The following is a 22,000-nucleotide window of genomic DNA, read 5'->3' as shown; positions in this document are numbered from 1 at the left end:
GGAAAAGACCTTCAAGGTCATCAAGTCCAACTCAGAACCCAACACTATCTAATCAACTAAACCATGGCACAAAGCGCCCCATCCAGTCTCCTCCTAAACACCTCCAGTAATGGTGACTCCAACACCTCCCTGGGCAGCACATTCCAATGGCCAATAACTCTTTCCATGAAGAACATCTTCCTAACATCCATCCTAAACCTCCCCTGGCACAGCTTTAGACTGTGTCCTCTTGTTCTGGTGTTGGTTGCCTGGAAGAAAAGACCAACCCCCACCTGGTTACAACCTAAATCCATGCTGGCTGGGCCTGATCCCTTGGCCACCCTGTAAGTGCTGTGTGATTGCACTCAAGATGACCTGTTCCATACTGCTGCCTGGCACTGAGGTCAGGCTGACAGGTCTGTAATTCCCTGGTTCCTCCTTCTGGCCCTTCTTGTGGATGGGCACCACGTTGGCCAGATTCCAGTTATCTGGGAACAGGACTGTTACAAATGATGGAGAGTGGTGTGTCCAGTTCATCATCAGCACCCTAGACTGGATCCCCTCCGGTCCCATGGACTTGTGGGGATCCAAGGGGCTCAGCAGGTCTCTAAACTACTTCCTCCTGGATTACAGGGGAACTATACTGCTCCCTGACTCCAACTGCCAACTCAGGAGGCCAGTTGTCTGGAAGACAACCTGTCCTGCTATTAAAAATTGAGGCAAAGAAGGTGTTAAGTACCTCTGCCTTTTCCTCATCTTTAGTTACAATATTCCCCGCTGTGTCCACTAAGGAGTGGAGCTCGTCCTTGCCCTCCTCTTGCCATTAATATATTTATAAAAGCATTTTTGTTGTCCTTCACAGCAGAGGCCAGTCTAAGCTCTAAACGGGCCTTTGCCTCTAATTTTTTTCCTACATGACCTAGCAACATCCTTAAACATTTCAAGGGTAACTTCTCCTTCCTTCCAAAGATGATACACCACCTTTTTTTCCCCTTAATTCATTCAGAAGTTCATTGCCCATCCAGGCTGGCCATCTGCCCCAGCGTCTCATCTTCCAGCACATTGGCACAGCCTGTTCCTGCGCCTTCAAGATTTCTTTCTTGAAGTAGGTCCAGCCCTCCTGGACCCCTTTGTTTTTAAAGGCTGTATCCCAAGGTACCTTCTGAGTTAGTTCCTTAAGTAACCTGAACTCCGCCCTCCAGAAGTCCAGAGTTGAGGTTTTGTTGATGCCCCTCTTAGCTTGACTGCATATTGACAATTATTTCATGGTCACTGGACCCCAGACAGCCTCCAACCACTACATCTCCCACCAGCCCTTCTCTTGTTTGTAAAAAGAAGGACCAACTAGTTTGAAGAATTAGCTGTAATCCTCTTTATGAAGAAAGCCACATTTCCCATTACCAGTGGAAATCATTCAATTTCTACATACAGATTTGGCAGCTGCATATAACCTTCACAACCCATCTAATTACAGATCCCCCAGACCCCAATTACAGCGCTCACATAGTGCATTATAAGCAATTCTGAGGCTAAATGAGTTTTAATTGAATACATTACCTTTCTAGAGCTGCTCTTCTTTTCTCTACAAATTCAGTAGATGAAGAATCTTCCTTGCCCACTTTAACCTTAGTCATGCCTTTGGTGAAAAAAAAAAAAGGGCATTATGCTGGTTTTATTTTATCATAAATAAGACATTAACATAACAAACATGATCAGAAACCAAATCTTACTTAAGTTTATGTATTTAAGATAAATTACAATGAAAAACACTACACAGGAAGATAAAAAACACCAACACTGTATGCTGCTGTTTTTCTGGAAGCAGCTCTGCAAAATACACAATTTCCTGTAATGTATTTATTGCATTTATAAAGACAATCTAAATGAAGATCAGAGTCTCATTGGTCATTCTTGTTCAGAAGAAGGCAAGAGCTAACCAAATAAAGTTGAGTCAGAAAATAAATCTCAGTTTGTAAGCCTATTAATTGGTAAGCTTATTACCAATATTTCATTCTATTATTTAAGTTCTAAACCTATGACTTTTTTAGTTAATTAGGACAAACTAACTAGCTCTGAAAATTCTGAAGTATATGAACAACTATAAGCTGCATGGAGAGTAAAATTAGCAGAATAAAATGCATTCAGCTTTACAATGCCTACTCTGGCCAAATTGAGAGTAGTCAAAAAAAAAAGTGATAGGAGAGCCAGAGTCATTGATGTATCATGGTATAGGAAATAGATTCAGCCTCAGTAACAGAAGGACTCTGCAACTGTAAGACTGAAGTCAATGTTTTTCATGCTGAAGACCCAAACTCATGAGAGTTTAGGAACCAGAGTCCTACCAAAAAGTCCATGAAACACTGAATATTCATAATTACTTTCATTTCCTAAAACACAGGAGAGAGAAACATCTTATTTCTACCTGTATTGTATTCCTGTTCTGTTAGTTCTGTGATTTTCCAGATAAAAGTTCTAAGTCTGAAATTCTTCATGTGTACTCTGTGACCTGCTAGGTCAACAGTTCCCAATGTTTTCTTCACCTGATCTCCCTTTCTGCCTTTAGAAGTTTCACACAGTAACCCACAGAAGGGACAAACAGGAACAAGGAGGGACTCTTAAGCTCTCAGTGAAGCCTTAGTTTTTCCTTTCTCTGAAACATGATGAAAATAAATCCAGTTGACAATTTTTTCCAAAGGTATACTACACAGTGTAATTTAATTGTAAATCCACATTTTTCCCATAAAACTGAATGTCTTTAACTACAAGGATTAAGGTATTCAAACAAAAGTGAGGTAATTCACATGTCTCATCTTTTTGCATTAAAGTATTACTATTCATTAACATTTCACTGCAGAAAGCATGAAATACTGCAGTTTAATGCAAAACGATCATTCAAATTTGATAGCAACAGATGTTCATAGGGGAAAAAATGAGTATGTAATCAAATGACATGAGGAATGATATGAAGAATTCCTAACTTGTGATACTGACAGTTATTTCTAGATATCATGTAATCTGTCATTCTCTGTTAACACAAGACTACTTAATGCAAGTGTAAAGTCAGTTTCTATAGCTTAGGCACTCAATAATCTTTCACAGGAAAGGACCCACAATTTAATAGATTTGTTTTTTTTAAAGTAGAAAATGTGATTTTCCAACCCACAAAGAAGTAGTGACTCAGTTTTACCCTGTTTTTCCACAGTTACCAGCTGACCACTTGTATTTGTGGCTAAAGTCTGAAATGCCAGCCCCTCCTAGAGCTTAAAGCTCCAGTCATTATCAACAGCATAACAGGACTAAGGACTTCTGTACAGCTCACACTTGTTATACACTGAATGTCAAATATTTCCTATTATAACTTTAAAAATAAACATGTGATGTAAACACAACCTGTCATTTTACTTTCAGCTGTTTTGCCAGCTCTCTCCTTCATGATGCCTTTTTTTAAATCAGCCTAAAATCCCTTCTTTTCTGCAGAATTAGAAATGTATGGACTATGTGTTTTTGGAGATAAGTAAATACTACCTATGCACTTAAGTTTGTGATTGAAGTGTGAGTTTCACAATCTTTGGAAAATATCCTACAGAGTCTGAGTTTTCCCAATTTATCTGTAGCTTAACAAAATCTCTATATAAGCAATTGCCAGTGCTTGCTTACAAGGCACTTAAGTCCTACTGTTTTACACATTTACAGGTGTATAAATACTTATGCTGGTTTAAAGTAGGACCTCAAACCAAGTCCAAGCTTTGTTTACAGATTAATTTGATTGTGGTGCAAGTACTACATTTTCATGTTATTGCAGTCATAAATGCCTTAAAAGTTATGTTATCCAGAGGACATGACTAGAACTCTCATTTCCTCTTTGTAGGCCCTTTAAGCATTTGCAAATACCCGTATTTTTGTTGCATGAAAAATTGGTTATTACAAAATCATAATTACTTCCATGAACTCCCAAGAATTCAGATCACATTTTCAGTCTTGCAGATTGAAAAAACCCATCTTTTCCCACAGAGTTAAAAGCATAATTTCCCCAAGATTTCTGCTGCTTACATCTACAGAGCTATGCTCTGACTAGCTTTAGAGTATACTACTGAAAAAAAAAAGTCCTGCCATTCCCTACATGTTAAACAGCAGTCTAGAACCCAATCATTTATGTAAGACAAAAGACTTCAGCAAGGTTTTCTGTTCTAAAAGGTTAGTTATTTTGCAATAAGCTCTCTCAAAAATTAAGTTGCTTAGATGCACTGGGACACATCCTAGTTCACGGAGGAAGGATCCAATCCTAGTAGGCATGCATGATGACTAGCATCACTCAAAAGTGTTCTCTGAATTACAGCTTTGAAGAATAAACTGGAGGTTTTCATGTTTACCATGACAAACAAAAAACAGACTGAAGTTTTAGAAGATTATGTATAAAGCTCTGTATATTGCAGGCAACTGATAATAACACAAGTTAAACTTTCATTTAACGTCTTTGTTTTGATAGACTAATCAGCTTTTGAAGGGCAGCAGTGAAGAAAAAAGGATAGATAAGAAACAGAAAGCCATGTATTAGCAAAAATGTCATTATCAATGCTGGTCTGAGCTAGGAAGACACCAGTACCTATCTTTCCAACCTAGCACAAACTTAAAAAATAAAATCTGGCAATGATATTTAATAACTTGGAGCTGCTAAGCAGGGAGTACTATTTGTTCATAGAAATATTCTTTTTACAAGACCAACAGGTACTAAAATACTTAATTTGCATTACAGTACTTAAATGATATGCTTAAATTCAACTTTACAGGAACTACACTTACCTACAATACTTTTTTCTGGAGCTGGAGGCACAATGTAACCAATATGCATGTACTTTGTTGCTAGTTTGCTGTGCAAGCCAAGAAAATCACTGAATCTTCTTTTAACAGAGAATTCATTTTTGTGGAACATGGAAAGTGATGTCTTGAAAAAAAAATTGTTAAGAATTACTGATTCATCTACTCAGGTATGATACAAAGTTATCTGCAAGTATTTGCACTAGTTACCTTTGTCGTTACTCTGTATGCCATATAAGCATTCATGCCATCACCTGTAAGAAAATTAAGATACTTATCCTAGGTTAAATTATTTTAATCTCTCTGCACACTTTGTTCCAAAACATACAATAAATAGCTTTCCATTCAGCTACTGACAACTGCCAAGTGATAAGTGAAAAATCAGGCTAAAATCTCAAAATGGTCTTCAAGGGATATAAGAGTCTGCCAGTCTGCCATCGGACTTACTAGACACAAGGAACTTACCAACTTTCTCTGGGTCTGATACATTGATTTCTATATCAAACAAATCTCCATTTGCTTCCTCTTCAATCTAGGAAAAAGATATGCCACATTTAAAGAGATAATTGCATTCATATTGTGTATGGCTACAAGGATAGGGGTATACAGGAGGGAGAAGAAAAAGTCAGTATGTGAAACTAAAACACTCTTCCAAACTCACCATCTAATGATTAAGCGAATATAATTTCTAACATTGGTTGTCGTTGTAACATAGTTCATGTGGTGGGCTTATGGATGGTACCTGATGGTCTTAAAGGTGTGTTCCAACCTAAGTTATTCTATGAGTTTAGTTTCAATCCTTCCTGCAAAACTTTTAGTATGAAAAACTATTCTCAGAGCTTGCTGGCCTCAAGATTTTTAGAAAGTATCTCAGGGGTATATTCATTGTATCTCCTACAATGCCAATTGACACTGTAGTTCCAAAGCCACTCTCATTTGAGGTATTTCTATATGCCTCTAATCAAAGGACTGATAGTCATTTTTATTAATGGTGTCTGCAGCAGAAGAGCTTAGGAAGGGAACAGTAACAGATAAAGAAAAAACTCACAGTATTTCATGTAATATACATAAGCCAGATGAAAATAGAGATCTTAAGATATACCATAACAGAAGGGACAGTGTACCAGGGCTGAAGTGACAAAAGATGCCATCTTGTGGTATCAGAGGAAGCACTCATCATCAATTGAGTCACAGGTAAATGAGTTTGCAAACAAGGTTTAGCACAGGTACTGTCTAGTTAAAGAGCACTCCAGAATGAATGGCATTGGGCAATGCCTGGGCTTTGTTAGCATGCAGGCTAATGCTAAACTCCTTCCTCTGTTTCCCCACCACCACCACTTCAGAAATCCAAGCTGAAACCTGTAACACACTATTAAGTTATTATACATCATCAGTATTTCTCCTGTATCATGCTCATAGCTTGCTCCTACATACAGTTCTATAGTAAATCTTCTGAAGGAACAGGGACTCTTACTCCTCATGCTACATATGCCCTGTTATAACCACTTAAGTAGTGAATTGTTACGGTCTTTTCATAAGTCAAATTCACACTAAACCTTATAAGCAAAATAAACAGTACAGGGTTTTTTTTATACGCTTCCCCTTAGCAAAGGATAATCCCATGAGTCAACATTTAGCAATCATGATTTTAAAGGAAGAAAAACTTCAAAAAAAATAAACAAGACATTTCCATAATTTGGAATTTTACTGCATACCTCTTCTCTGGACCTGTCAAAAATCACAGGGGCTGTTACGTTTTTTGATTCCATTCTGGGAGCTACTAAGGTAGTAGGTGTTACAGGAGTGATTGCAGGAGTAGGTTCTGGTGACAGTATTGGATTCCTCTCTGGACTGTCCAGTGAAACTTCTTCTGTTGCTTCTAAATAAACATTTTCAGTTAGCAAAGTTTTTTGGGCAATAGAGATGGATATGCATCACAAAGATAAAACACACACCGTAAAAAAATTACAATATACAAGTTCAGTAAGATCATCTGTAAATAACATTCATGTGTTCCTGATGACTTCCTTCAAAACATAGGTTAAACTAGATGTGACATTTGAGCTTGTAGTGTACAACTAATGAAAGTAAGACTAAAACTTTTTTAAAGATGCTGTTAGGCAAAGAGTCATTTAAAGTAGGCACAAGTGGCAAGTAATTTATTGCTGCATGAGTTGTGGGAAAAAATGAATTATTTTTTTTACTACACAAGCAGGTCTTTTTCAGCATCTGTACTAATTTTAGTTTTTGAACTTTAAACAACAGCTGATTTAGTCATATAGGCTGATAAATGAGCAGACAAAGCCATGTGTTAAATGAAGTTACACAACCACACTACACTCCCTCCCCTGCCAAAAGCCCACAAGTTGTGAAATAAAAATACTAGCAGGTGAGACATTTGGACTAGTAAGGCCATCTTTACTCTCCATCTGTCTTCAGTCTCTTTGGGGCTTAAACCAGTTCACTAGAAACTGAATACTTTCTTCAGACTGTAGATAGTTCATCTATCTTTAAAGAGGATGTAAATCTCTGCTTTACAAATCCTGCATGCTTTCCTCTACTGGCTGGTTTTGACCACTGGTAAACTGTACACTTCCTGAGTATAGAGAAGTTCCTGTTCTAGTTCAAATAATTAATGCAGTGCTTCTTGCTAAATGTGCATTTTCAAGAATTCTAGTTCCTTAAAAGATAACATTGACTGCAGAAAAGTAATTTGAAACCAACACTGACTTTCTAACCCATCTCCACTCTTCCTGTGTCAAGTAATTGAATAGGCAAGCGGAAAAAGCACTAAAATAGATCCGGTTGAAGTTATACAAAGCTAACAGTAATGCCTAGTACAGAGTTTGGGAAAGACCTGTGTCAGCAACTTCTGTCTGTTGAATTTTCCAAAGAAAAGACAGCATGTTTGCTCCAAACTTTTAAAAGCCTGATTCTTATATGAATATAACTACTCCTTACTAAATTGTTAAGAAAAGAGTTATAGAGATTGGATCCACTTTGAAAATTGTGAAATAGTTCTCATTCTTGTCCCACTTAGGATTGTTTTCTCATCCAAAACACACTGTAAGCTACTAGAACTGGAAATAGCACCCAATGAACCATATAATTCATTACTACAAAAAGTAATATTATGATCTTTCACAATCAATGTAACAAAATCACTCAGCTTTATCTTTCTTGCCACTTAGAGGTGTTCTGTTAGTCAATGCTGTTTCCCAACTCTCTGTAACAATTTTCTGCCAGTCCTTGATGTTCTTCATAGATGAACAAAAACACATTTCTCTATTTCAGGGATGAAAATGCCTGTGTGACTAAATTTTGTTTGATATTGAAGCTCAAAATAAATTGAAAGTAAACTTCAAGGTCACTATGCCTTAACCTGGTTTGAAGCAGATGCTCATTCTGGATTGGCTGAGAAAGTCTTGTTACTGCTTTGTTTTGAAAAATGTCACAAAGTTGGTGAGGTTAGAAAGAACCTCTACAGAAGATCTAGTCTAACTCATCTGCTCAAGTAGAGTCAGCTAGAGCAGGCTGCTCTGGATTACATCCTATTGGGCTTTAAGCATCCACTTCCTCCTTTGACAACTTGTGCCAGTGCCTGACCACCCTCACTATTAAAAAGCACAAAACCAACGTAGGGTGTTTTCCTTATGTATTATCAGTATTTCAACTTGCATCCACTGCCTCTTGCCATGTCAGTGGGTATCACTGAGATACCTCCTTCTGCATTCCCTCCCATCAGGTATTTATACATATTGTAGGATTTCCATGAGCCTGCCCTTCTCCACGTTGAACAGCCCCAGTTCTCACAGTCTTTGCTCCTATGTCCTATACTTCATGCTCTTAATCATCTCCATGGCCCTGCACTGGATTCACTCCAGTCTGTCCATACTTCTCTTGCATTGGGCAGCTCAGACTTGGACTCAGCACTCCAAGTGTGGCCTCACCAGGGCTGAGCATAGAGGAATTATAATTTCACTCAACCTGCCAATAACATTGCTCTTAATTTCAAATCAACATGAGTTCCATAGTATTTTCAAACTAAAGTTAAAAATGGAGAATACAAAAAGGTGCTTGCTCTTAATATGAACAAAGAGTATCTAAAATATTTGTTTGAGAAGAGGAAAAAAATGGTTTTAGAGTAGTAGAACATTTAAACTTGTTAAAAAAAGATAGTTTTCCTCTTCAGTGGCTAACAGCATTCAACATATATATTTCATGTTATACAAATTACTATTTCACAGAAACATTTATGAGAAAAAAAAGATTACATATTATAAAGCCATTCCATTTCAGTTCTTGCTTTTTCTATTGCCAGCCATGTCCAACCACGTATACTTGGGAAACAAACCATTCATCACCACTCCGTACTTTTCAAACTTTAGATAGTCTTATGTAAAACAAATCACGAAGCAATTCAAATCATGAATTCAATTCAGATTTCTCACTTTCCTGTTACTGTAAAGTATAACTTCACAAAAAAGCTGGGAATTCAATGTAACAAACCAGCACTCCTCTCAGGCCAAACAGAAGCAGACTCCTTCCCAGCACTTCTCAGACTTGTATCCACATATCCATTAGGATTTTAAACTGATCTACATCACGCATCATATGAACTCCATCCAGGATTAGCCCCCGGCTATTGTTTAGTAGACTGCTGAAGCTACTGCTAAGCTTTTGCAATAGTTTTATACAAAAAAGAGGCAGGAACAAGTTGTTGGAAATGCAAGGACATTTCCTTCCAGCAAGACCAGAATTATACTTCCTCCACACCAGTATTTCTCAAGCTGTGCAACTCCAGCTAGGTTGGGCATAAGCAAATTTTTAAAGGTGCTGCCTACTGGCTTTCCTTTTTGGTTTTCCTGGAAGAACTTACCAGAGAAAATAGTTTCTGTTTGTTTCATAGCAGCATGTCAAGTTCTTTTAGGAAGAAGAAAGGAGAATTTATGCCATCCTCCCTCCTGTTACCTCTCACCCCCAAGTTTGTATGCATCCAGGACATTATGTAAATCTAGAAGAGTGAAATGGAAAAGGTAGTGGAAGGGTATGACAAAGACAAGAATGTTGTACTTTTTGTTCAAAACAAAGTATCAGAAGATTCTGAAGGCGGGGAAAGTATTAGCTTTATAAAGCAAAAGCAGGCTCTTATACTTTCTAGTTATTTGTTTTGCCATTGGAAAAGCAATCTTTGCATTGTACATCAAATTGAAGATCCATTTCCCATGAAACAGGTTTGTGTTGATGAATTCTGGCATTTATGCTTCTAACATATATTCTCTTGCTTTCAGAAATCAGATGACATGGCCTAGATCAGAAAGTTTCATTGATGATTCTTTTTTTTTTTTTCCCCATGGAAAGATGACTTTTTATAGTGTCAGAGTAGAATGTAGGCACTTTCAGAAACATTTCCTTGACTTATTCATTTTAAATTTTCCCTTGAAAATACCTAATACCCCTTAGGTATTAAGCCATGGCTTTATTTTGATTTTTAAATATTCTGTAATAATATTTCCATTAAAAAATAAGATCCAGATGTCCTGCTTTTCTAGGAAGTTTTCAAAACCATAAGCTCATCTTGCCTAACAAGAGGAAACTGTTCTTCTGAACTTCTAGGAGCAAAGCACTAATAACCAATATTCCAACAGCTATGGCAGTTATGAGCACATACCAAGTGCCCCCACCAATCTAATGCTGCCTGACTCCTACACTTTACCATCTATTAACAGCCTGTTATAGAACACTGTCAAAATGCTTAGCTCCAATAGAACAAGAAAATATTCCATCCTCCTGCTGAAAACTATTTATGCTTAACATTCTGCAGCCAACTGCTCCAGGTTTCTATGAGCACTCAAGCATGGGGCTCAATCTCAGCATCACAAGGATCTTGTTTCTTCACTTTTTGCCATCATGCTAGAAAGTATAAGTTTGCAATTCTTCATGAGCAGCTTACTTCAGCTGAGTAAGGTATTTTTCACTGGTCACACTTCTAAATGTCAGACCTCTAACACTCTGACATGGCTTGAGTGTTCAAACTGGATTATTATCTTTGAAAGTTTACTCAGATGATCATGTAAATATGGGATCAAACTGGAGTAGAAACGGTTGTCCAGAACAGCAGATGAGTTATTAAGAAAGGCTTCTCCAGATGTAGTAATGCTTCAAAGATGGATATCCTAAATGAATGGATTATGAGAGCTGCTACAGCTAAGTCACAGCCCATGACCCTTACTATTATACCAGGAGTACTAATCATAATCTTATTGAGGACAGAAAGTTTTAACAGAACAGTTGTTCATTAATAAGCCTGCTTTCTGACTTCAACATTGTACATTTACATGCTTTTGTGCATTTGGTTCCTTGCAGAAAAGACTCGGAACTGAACAACCAGCTTCTAAAAAGCAGCAAGGCATATACATTGAACTCTTCTGAAAAGACACGCCACATGACTACAGCCTGAAAGGCATCATCAGATAGAAACTTTTGTTCAGCTGTCTTAACATAAATGTCTTGTCTGGTCCACAGCATCAGCATTTCTTTACTGTATCAACTCCTGTGAAAAAAGCCTAACACAAACTTACCCCAACCTGAAAAAGAACAAAAAATACCCACCCAGTAAAATCACACATACTACCCCTCGTACAACATATTGACTTGCCCCCAGGACACCGAAGCTAGGTACTTGCATATGATCCATTCCCAAACACCTTTCAGAGTTGAAAAACTCCAAAACAACACAAAAAGTAATATTTTTCCAGGTATGGGGAGAGGAAAAATGATAATATTCCATTTTTCTGAAAATGGTGATAGAGTAATAATATAACTCTATACATCTGCTCATCATCCGTGAACACCAGAGGCACAGGGCACAGCCAACCATGTCCTGCACAAGCAGTCCACAGCATTTTTCTATGGATACACACAGAATGTTGGACCAACATATTGTAAGGCTAATTCATTACCTAGTTATTCATTCAACAGTAAAAGCTTATGTACAGCCAGGTTTTAAGACCCTTCTCAAAGCCCATCAAGATACTCTTAATAACTCCTGGTTTGCAGCAACGACCATTATGACCTCCACATTTAAGAACTCTACCAGGTAAGATAAAGCAATTCTTATTTAGCCAAATAATCAACACACTGACTTTTATTCTAAAGTGTGAAAATCCTTAAATGGGTTTAGCAAGGCAGTTTGCTTTTTCACAGACTAAAACCCACAATACTAATGAATGCAAGACCAAAATCTACTGGTCTTCAATGACAGCTGGAAAACTCATTTTCTTCCATCTTTGAAACCCAGTTTAAATAGCTCATTTACAAGTCACCAGAGACAAGGTAATGTACATATAAAATGTTTTTATTGCATATATTATCCTATAGGTGCTCCAAAACCAACAGCCAAGATGTCTTCAGTACAGTTTAAAAAGGCTAAAAATATCCCGTGTTCTAATTGCATTAAAACAATACAGGAAATAATAGAATTTGTTCTCACTCATCTCCTTTTCTACTGTGTTGCATTAGTAAATGGACTAATGAAGAAGACTTATCAAGCCTACAATAGCTAAAGGGCATACTTTCACATTTTCAACAAGTTTGCAAAATTATTTATCCCCTTAAATCATAAGTGTCCCTCCTTCCAGGAAGCACCCACAGGACTTTCTTTACCAGGATTTTAGTGCCTAATAACTCACTATGAAGGAACAGTGTAAGTTAGAAAACTATGGAACTTCAGTCTGTTCTATGTCTTCCTAAAAGCTGTGACAAGATAGGCTTCTTTGGAATTCCAACAGGAAGAAGGAAAAATTTCAGCTACACTCACTTGTAAACTAAGTCCTGCTTTCAGGACTTAGAAAGCCAGGGCTTATTCAATCATGCTGGAAGCAAGAAAACAGGTATCTCATGTTGCCCTTTCACATTGCTTCTATTCACTGTATCAGAAAGATAACCAGACGGATTAATATCATTGTGTAGCAAAACAGCCCTAAGGAAAAAAAACCACAAAAACAACAGTTGTGAATGCACAGAACTGGACCACAAATTAGACATTGTTTTTGACAATGCCTGTGCTGACAGCAATATGAAGACAGAAGTTCATCACCAGGGTACAACTGCATTATGCAAACTTCCTGCTTAGAATAGAATACTGTGAAAGATGCCATATTTTGAGTGAGGCTCGATAAATCATTATTGTTTTTTCCCCATCTGAGTTTCTACTAGCCTCTGTCTGTATAAAAATTGGCATTTACAGACCAGTCTCAGTTGTGTTAGACATGCAGTATGTTAGATACTTTCATTTCAGTACTGAATGCATTTAAAAGAATGTCTCCAACACAAAACTCAAAGTCATTAAATCAGTACTGTTTTTCTCACAGTATTCATTTCAGCTGAAACAATCTGGCTGCTAATATTTGTTCCTTCTGTCTAGTTCTTCTCACTATTTACTCCAGCCACTATGATCCAAAGGAGAATTTGCTCTCTTAAAATACCCACTCCAGATGTCTCTATGGTTAAAAAGCTGGCTTTTTCTACTGAGGCTAAACAACCAAATCAGTAGTATTAGAAAGCTTCATTGCCAAAGTACTGTTAATAATTTTATGTCCCAAGATCAGACAACATAAATATAAAAGAAGAGATATTAGTGCTCTATATTCTCTTTTTCTCTCAGAATAAAATTAACCAGGTTGGAAAAGACCTTCAAGATCAAGTCCAACCTATCACCCAACACTGTCTTATCAACTAAACCATGGCACCAAGTGCCTTATCCAGTGTCTTCTTAAACACCTCCAGTGATGGTGACTCCAACACCTCCCTGGGCAGCACATTCCAATGGCCAATCACTCTTTCCATGAAGAACTACTTCCTAACATCCATCCTAAACCTCCCCTGGTGCAGCTTGAGACTGTGTCCTCTTGTTCTGTCACAGGTTGGCTGGAGAAGAGACCAACACCCACCTGGCTACAACCTCCCTTCAGGTAGTTGTAGAGAGCAGTAAGGTCTCCTCTGAGCCTCCTCTTCTCCAGGTTAAGCAAGCCCATCTCCTTCAGCTGCTCCTCACAGGGCTTGTGCTCCAAACCCCTCACCAGCTTTGTTCTAGGGACATGTTCCAGCAACTCAACATCTTTCCTAAGCTAAGGGGCCCAGAACTGGACACAATACTCAAGGTGTGGTCTAACCAGTGCTGAGGACAGAGGCAGAATGACCTCCCTGCTCCTGCTGGCCACACTATTCCTGATCCATGCCAGGATGGCATTGGCCTTCTTGGCTGCCTGGGCACACTGCTGGCTCATGTTCAGCCTACCATCAACCAGTACCCCCAGGTCCCTTTCTGCCTGGCTGCTCTCCAGCCACTTTGACCCCAGCCTGTAGCACTGCATGGGGTTGTTGTGACCAGTGTGTAGAACCCAGCACTTAGATGTGTTAAATCTCATGCTGTTGGATTCTGCCCATCTGTCCAGCCTGTCAAGGTCCCTCTGCAGAGCTCTCCTACCCTCCAACAGATCAACAGTATCACAGTATAACTAAGGTTGGAAGAGACCCCAAGGATCATCAAGTCCAACCTGTCTTGACAGACCTCCCGACTAGACCATGGCACCAAGTGCCACGTCCAATCTCCCCTTGAACACCTCCAGGGACAGTGACTCCACCACCTCGCTGGGCAGCCCATTCCAATGACGAATGACTCACTCAGTGAAGAACTTTTCTCCTCACTTCGAGTCTAAACCTCCCCTGGCACAGCTTGAGACTGTGTCCCCTTGTTCTGGTGCTCGTTGCCTGGGAGAAGAGACCAACCCCTTCCTGTCTACAACCACCTTTCAGGTAGTTGTAGAGGGAACACCTGCCCCCAGCTTGGTATCATCTGCAAATTTACTGATGGTGGACTCAATCCCCTCATCTGGATCATCAATAAAGGTATTTAACAGGATGGGGCCCAGCACTGATCCCTGGGGGACACCACTGGTGACTGGCTGCCAGCTGGATGTGGCACCATTCACCACCACTCTCTGGGCTCGGCCCTCCACCCAGTTCCTTACCCAGCACAGACTGCTGCAGTCTAAGCCATAGGCTGACAGCTTGGCCAGGAGTTTGCTGTGGGGGACAGTGTCAAAGGCCTTGCTGAAGTCCAGGTAGACCACATGCACAGCCTTCCCCACATCCACCAGGCAGCTCACCTGATCACAGAAGGAGATCAGGTTGGTCAGGCAGGACCTGCCCTTCCTAAATCCATGCTGGCTGGGCCTGATCCCTTGGCCATCCTGTAAGTGCTGTGTGATTGCACTCAAGATGACCTGCTCCATTACCATGCCTGGCACTGAGGTCAGGCTGACAGGTCTGTAATTCCCTGGTTCCTCCTTCCGGCCCTTCTTGTGGATGGGCACCACGTTGGCCAGCTTCCAGTCATCTGGGACCTCTCCAGTGAGCCAGGAATGTTGAAAAATGATGGAGAGAGTCTTGGCCAGCTCATCTGCCAGCTCTCTCAGCACCCTAGGATGGATCTAATCCGGTCCCATGGACTTGTGGGGAATCCAAGGGGCTCAGCAGGTCTCTAACTACTTCCTCCTGGATTACAGGGGAACTGTACTGCTCCCTGACTCCATCTGCCAGCTCTGCAGGCCAGCTGTCTGGAAGACAACCTGTCCTGCTATTAAAATTTGAGGCAAAGTAGGTGTTAAGTACCTCTGCCTTTTCCTCATCTTTAGTTACAATATTCCCCTCTGTGTCCACTAAAGAGTGGAGCTCGTCCTTGCCCTCCTCTTGCCATTAATATATTTATAAAAGCATTTTTGTTGTCCTTCACAGCAGAGGCCAGTCTAAGCTCTAAATGGGCTTTTGCCTCTCTATTTTTTTCCTACATGACCTAGCAACATCATTAAGCATTTCAAGGGTAACCTCTCCTTCCTTCCAAAGATGATACACCCTCTTTTTTTAAACTTAATTTGTTCACAAGTTCATTGCCCCTCCAGGCTGGCTGTCTATCCCGGCAGTTCATCTTATAGCACTCTGAGACAGCCTGTTCCTGAGCCTTCAAGAATTCTTTCTTGAAGTAGGTCCAGCCCTACTGTACCCCTTTGTTTATAAAGGCTGTATCCCAAGGTACCTTCTGAGTTAGTTCCTTAAGCACCTGAACTCTGCCCTCCAGAAGTCACTGGACGCCAGACGGCCCCCAACCACCACATCTCCCACCAGCCCTTCTCTCTTCGTAAAAAGAGGGTCAAGCAAAGCCTTACCCCTGGTAAGCTCACTCAGCAGCTGTGTTAAGAAACTATCCTCCACACACTCGAAGAACCTTCTAGACTGCCTCCTCTCTGCTGTGTTGCCTCTCCAGCAGATATCAGCCAGGTTAAAGTCGCCCACAGTAACAAGGTCTGGTGATCTTGAGACAGCCTTTAGCTGCCTATAAAATAATTCACCAACCTCTTCATCCTGGTTGAGTGGTCTATAACAGACTCCAACCCAGATGTCAGCCTTCCCTCTAATTCTCACCCACAGGCACTCAACTTGATCATCCTTAATCTCTAGTTCCATGGTGTCTAGAGCCTCCCTGATGTACTGGGCCACCCCTCCACCCCTTCTCCCTTGCCCCTCTCTCCTTTTGAAACAGCTTTGGGTTGACTTTCCACCATCCCTATCCCTGGCCTTGTGACCTAACTGGAGAACAATTCAGGAATAAGCTCACGTGATTCAGCACCTCCCTCCCTCTAGTGAAAACACCACTGCTGCAGCAAGTATCCACCCACTCCACACCAGCCTCTCAGGAGAGCAAAGTTGGCTCAGGGGTGTGGGGGGGACGTGCTGTTCCACAGGGGCTGGTGCCTGGGGTCCTGCTTCTGCACTCTTAAAACACTCAGTGAGTTAATAAAGCAGTCAATACAGTGTAACAGTGTTGTGAGCTAGTTTACTTTCAAATTATTACATCATGGAATCAATGAAGGTGAGATGAGAACTGTGCTCAAAGCTGACTGCCAACTGCCTCACTCAATATGTAGTAACAGGAACAGCATTAGCATTGAGAAGCAGCATTCAGAACCATCTTTTGATGTAGGAAATATACTCCAAATACTACACCTCCTACGTGTGTAATTGAGAGCAACAATAACCCCCATTATGGTAGTCACAAACCAACAGGAAAGTAGTGACTGGTAAGGGGTTAGAAATGTTTTGGTTTTTGATTACTTATCAGAACTTTCACACATCTTTCTCCAAAACACACAGTACTGTCAAGTAACAGGGACAGAATCAAGCACTAGTCACATTATGGGACTGGTCCCATATGCCTGTTTGCTATATTTTCATTATAATAAGTGTCTTAAGTAAAAGGAAATACCATCCAGCTTGCAATATGATCTGAATTATAATTGAAAAAAAGACTGGGATCTCTTATGTATGTTTGTTAAGTAGAAAATAAGAATGCAACTTAAGCTGTGTTTTTACACACGATTATAATATGTTAATTACATAATGGTAAATACTACTATACTACATAATGATAAATTATACTATAATGGTCAGCAGAACACAAGTCAGCTAACACTATCACACTATGAACTGGCAGAACATACCACTGAGAAACTTGTATTTACTTAATGTAACAAGCATTACAATGTTACCACAAGAAAAAAAAATGTACCTCGCTGCCAAATCACTTGAGTTTTAATTCTCCTTGCCCAAAAAGTACATTTCTCTCAGTCCAAGAGCAAAACAGTTTATGCAGACATATTAGAAGAAAAGAGTGTTTACCAGCAAAGAGGTCTTCTCTGTCATCATCTAGCATGATTTCTGCTGGCTTTGGACCACTGGAGTTTGTGCTGAGGTCTTCTGCAGGAAGACTTGCTGGCTCTGGAGATGAAGGACTTGACTACATTAAAAAAAAAAAAAATTAAATAATTACAAGAGAACCATTTGCCATGTGTCAGTATATAAGAACTATTGCAACAAACATTTTTTCATTACAGAGAAAGAAGGCAAGATGTACTTAAAGGAAACCCTATCAGCTATTTCCATTTCCTGCTCCCAGCACGGTAACAATGAACAAAGGATACAAGCTAGTCAACAGCTCTTTTCATTTCTTTGTCAGAGAGAAAGTCACCCATTTCCTCAGGTTTTATTAACATGAAGAAACCCTGCTATAGAAACACCTAGAATAAGTTTGTCAGTACTGCTGAATGTAACTTGAATATTAAGTTCCTCTTGGGAAGAACGGGATTTAAATCTGGGTTTGCACACAGAAAAAAAAAATTAAATAAGAAATCTTCAAGTACTATATATGTTTTTCAGAGATGGAAAAAACACTTCATTGAAATCCAAATAATCCTAGACTGGCCACAGGAAATTTTGATAGCTTTGCAACAGGTTGAATTCTTTAATTATTGCCACAGAGGGTCATACTGTACTGTACATGAAAGCTACTCTTAACAGAGATACAATTCTTTTAATCCACTGAAGACAACTTGTGCTGTGAAAAAGAGAAGTACTTGAAGACACTCAGGAAAAGTAAGGCAATAGAGGTCCCAGAGGACTGGAAGCTGGCCAGCGTGGTGCCCATCCACAAGAAGGGCTGGTTGGATGAACCAGGGAATTATAGGCCTGTCAGCCTGACCTCAGTGCCAGGCAGGGTAATGGAATGGGTCATCTTAAGTGCAATCACACAGCACTTACAGGGTGGCCAAGGGATCAGGCCCAGTCAGCATGGATTTAGGAAGGGCAGGTCCTGCCTGACCAACCTGATCTCCTTCTATGATCAGGTGACCCACCTGGTAGATGTGGGGAGGCCTGTGGATGTAGTCTACCTGGACCTCAGCAAGGCCTTTCACACCGTTCCCCATAGCAAACTCGTGGCCAAGCTGTCAGCCCATGGCTTGGATGGGAGCACACTGCGATGGGTTAGGAACTGGCTGGAGGGCCGAGCCCAGAGAGTGGTGGTGAATGGTGCCACATCCAGCTGGCAGCCAGGCACCAGTGGTGTCCCCCAGGGATCAGTGCTGGGCCCCATCCTGTTAAATACCCTTATTGATGATCCGGATGAGGGCACTGAGTCCATCATCAGTAAATTTGCTGATGACACCAAGCTTGGGGCAGGAGTTGAGAGAGGAGGAGACTCAGGGGGGACCTTATTGCTCCCTGCAACTACCTGAAGGGAGCTTGTAGACAGGCAGAGGTTGGTCTCTTCTTCCAGGCAACCAGTACCAGAACAAGAGGACACAGTCTCAGACTGTGCCAGAGGAGGTTTAGGCTGGAGGTTAGGAGGAAATTTTACACAGAGAGAGTGATTGCCCATTGGAATGGGCTGCCTGAGGAGGTGGTGGAGTCATCATCATTGGAGGTGTTCAGGAGGAGACTTGATGGGGTGCTTGGTGCCATGGTTTAGTTGTTTAGGTGGGTTGGATTGGTTGAGGGATTGGACGCGATGATCTTGAAGGTCTCTTCCAACCTGGTTTATCATTATTATTAAGACTAAAATTAGACCACCAAATAGTTTACTCACAAAGTAAGCACACACCTAACTGAAGATCAGTGCTTCAGTTAGAAAATACTTGTTGACTAAGTATCAAAAATATTTACTGCCATTATACTAGAAAATATGCAAGGTGCTTCTCACAACTGCATCCAAGATAGCTAGCTAAGGAGTTTTCAACAGCACCATCTTTATTCATGAAGGCATGCACTGTGAAGGGAGCATCTGTAAATTGTGTCACTGCTTGCTTCTTAGTATTTACACTGTTGTCATTAATTTAAGCTCAGAACTAGAATTCAAAACAGATACTAAATGTCTCAGCCTACACTTCAACAAATGCTACTGCAGGCACTGAAAAAAGCCTGAAAAATACTGAAAAGCCACTGGAAAACTCCAGATTTTATTTTCATACTAAAAAATGTAACAGATGCAACAATTGTAAGATAGAGGCCTTTCTTAAAGCTGGCTCTCCAAGGACGCTGTACATCCTGACATGGAGAATAGCACTGCTGCTTCACTTCCAGAAGCATAGAGCAAGATCTTGGTCCAACATCTACCCAAACCTCTGTCACCAGAAACTCTAATACAGAAGAAGTAAACAAAAAATGCTTAAAAATCTGCAAAACAGATTCAGACTCAGTAGAAAGTAGTTTTTCTGAGGACATCTTAACACAAGATTCTCTCACCCTGGAAAGGTGTTAGCTCATGTTTTTCCCTGCTGAAGACAGAGGGAGATGAAAACAAGTACAAGAATGTTTAAAAAAAAAAAATAATTATAATCTTCTAAACCAGGTCAGGGTTGCAACAAGGAACTGGTCAAGCTGACAGAAGAGGTTTTATCTCCTTCCCTTTGCCAAAGGCATGACTCTTTGAAAAGCCCACATATAACATGAGAGAAACAATAAACAAACTGAAGTGATAATCAACAAAACCAGCAACCTTTCAAACTGCTTGTTGGACTTTGCCCTAGAGCCTGCAATAAAAATCAAAGCTGAAGCACTCAGGAATTTGATGTAGGGTAGCAGGGTTTATGATCTTACCAGGAACCAATCCACTAGCCACACGTATGCTTCTCATCTCACACTACACCAATGCCTAAATGACCCCAGAGCAAATAATGTGCTCTGGGGTAATAAAGGTTTATTTGTTCACTCTCTGAAGTATGATCCTCAAGATGTGTCACAAAACTTGCAAGTAATTTAGACAAAATTATCCAGAAAAATTAAGAAAACCTCACTGCTTGACATGTTTCATTATTCCACAAATGACAGTAGCATGTCACACATAATAGTCAACAATTTTAAGTGTTTTTGGAACTCAGAAATAGCATATTCTGGGAGAAACTGTCTGTCAAGGCAGTGTTCCATAGGGCAACAAGATCTTGTACTTCAGCTGTGAGGTTCAAGCAGTTTCAAGTTTTATCAGCAAAAGAAATTCTTCATGAAAACATTATAAATACTCATTCCAAACCAGTTTTACTGTTACTCAAATCTGAAGATTGCAGAGTTTGATAAATTTGAGGTTTAGGGCACAAAGGATCTCATACTGTCATAGATGCAGACAATCATATAGTTCTGCTTGTCAATTCACCTCCATGAAAAACAGCTGTAATACACCCAGGCACAAGCAACAAAAGCCTTCCTGAGCACCTGTTGCACCGAGCAGGCAGCTTTCCACTTCATCCCTTAATAGTGCTCTTGATTTATGAATGGTGCCCTTGGAGAATCTTCAAGCTCTTCTGTCAGCCTATCTTCACAGTTTTATTTAAAGTAGCTGTTTTGGTTACTGATGATTGCCTTGTATCTTATCAGTACCTTATCAGGCAAGTTATACCTGCGTCTTAATGACAAGAAGAAACTCTACCAGACACAAAATTCACCTTGAACACTTTAAGCTGATCAATGCACAGCATAATAAGAAAACTCAAATATTTATGTTTCTAAAGCAACAAGTTACCCAGAGGCTAATACAAAGCAATTTCCACTTTGAAGAATGAAAGCAGATTCTTCCTGGGAATAGCAATAAATACAGACCACCTAGTCCTGGTAGAATTTCAGGTCTCTTTCTGGTACTGAAGTGAAGAAAGATTCTGTCCACTGGCACTGTTAAAAAACTAATGAATTCTGTACTGGACACCAGGCTTCACAGTTCTAGTTAGTATACCAGTTACAAAAAGCTTGTTCCAAATTTTATATATCCTTGGTTTCTACAAAACACAACTGGAAAATAACTCACAAGAAGAAAATAAACAGACCTTAGGGGCACCTTAGCGCAAGAAGCAAAGCTTATTCCTGCAGCATGGTATAATTTGTATACAAGACACAAAATCTAGAAGTTACTTTTACAGGAAGATTTCCAGTTAAACAAGTTCTGAGTTGATTTCTAAAGATATAATAAATTTATATTTCCTATAAATCTTAAGTTCTGTTTTTAAAGAGCAGTTGATATTAAAGTTTCAGTTTGTAGATGATTTACAAGTAAAATGTCTTGCCTTTCAAATAAATTTTCAGGTTTGTATTGAGTTTGGCTGGGATAACTTTCTTCATAATGGCTTGTATAGTTTCAAGGGTTGGATTTGTGATCAAAACAGTGTTGATAACAGAGGGATGGTTTAGTCATCACTGAGCAGTGCTTACACAGCATGAAGGTCTTTTCTTTCTTACTGCCCCATCAGCAAATATGCTGAGAGTACACAAGAATCTGGGAGGGGACACACTCAGGACAGCTGACCCCAACTAACCAGAGGGATATCCTGGA

The 22,000-nt window shown here is 40.0% G+C and overlaps 1 protein-coding gene across 3 annotated transcripts in view; it reads right to left on the bottom strand.

Moving 5' to 3' along the window:
- The window catches only part of SNX2 (sorting nexin 2), a 41,478-nt gene that overhangs the window by 14,595 nt on the left and 4,883 nt on the right, over window positions 1-22,000 (bottom strand). For 2 of the 3 annotated variants that reach the window (XM_054177963.1, XM_054177964.1), the window contains exons 2-7: window positions 17,530-17,647; window positions 6,510-6,673; window positions 5,260-5,326; window positions 5,005-5,048; window positions 4,780-4,921; window positions 1,537-1,615 (exon numbers count right to left, since the gene is read on the bottom strand). In XM_054177963.1, the coding sequence (XP_054033938.1) occupies window positions 1,537-1,615; window positions 4,780-4,921; window positions 5,005-5,048; window positions 5,260-5,326; window positions 6,510-6,673; window positions 17,530-17,647 (614 nt within the window). Of the gene's footprint in view, window positions 1-1,536; window positions 1,616-4,779; window positions 4,922-5,004; window positions 5,049-5,259; window positions 5,327-6,509; window positions 6,674-9,673; window positions 9,809-17,529; window positions 17,648-22,000 lie in introns of those variants that run through there. The other variant, XM_054177965.1, reaches the window with a different exon arrangement.

This window comes from Dryobates pubescens, chromosome Z, assembly GCF_014839835.1.
Source record: "Dryobates pubescens isolate bDryPub1 chromosome Z, bDryPub1.pri, whole genome shotgun sequence".
Taxonomy (NCBI): Eukaryota; Metazoa; Chordata; class Aves; order Piciformes; family Picidae; genus Dryobates; species Dryobates pubescens.
The sequence above is the reverse complement of the archived record's forward strand: the minus strand, read 5'-3'. Positions and strand labels throughout refer to the sequence as shown.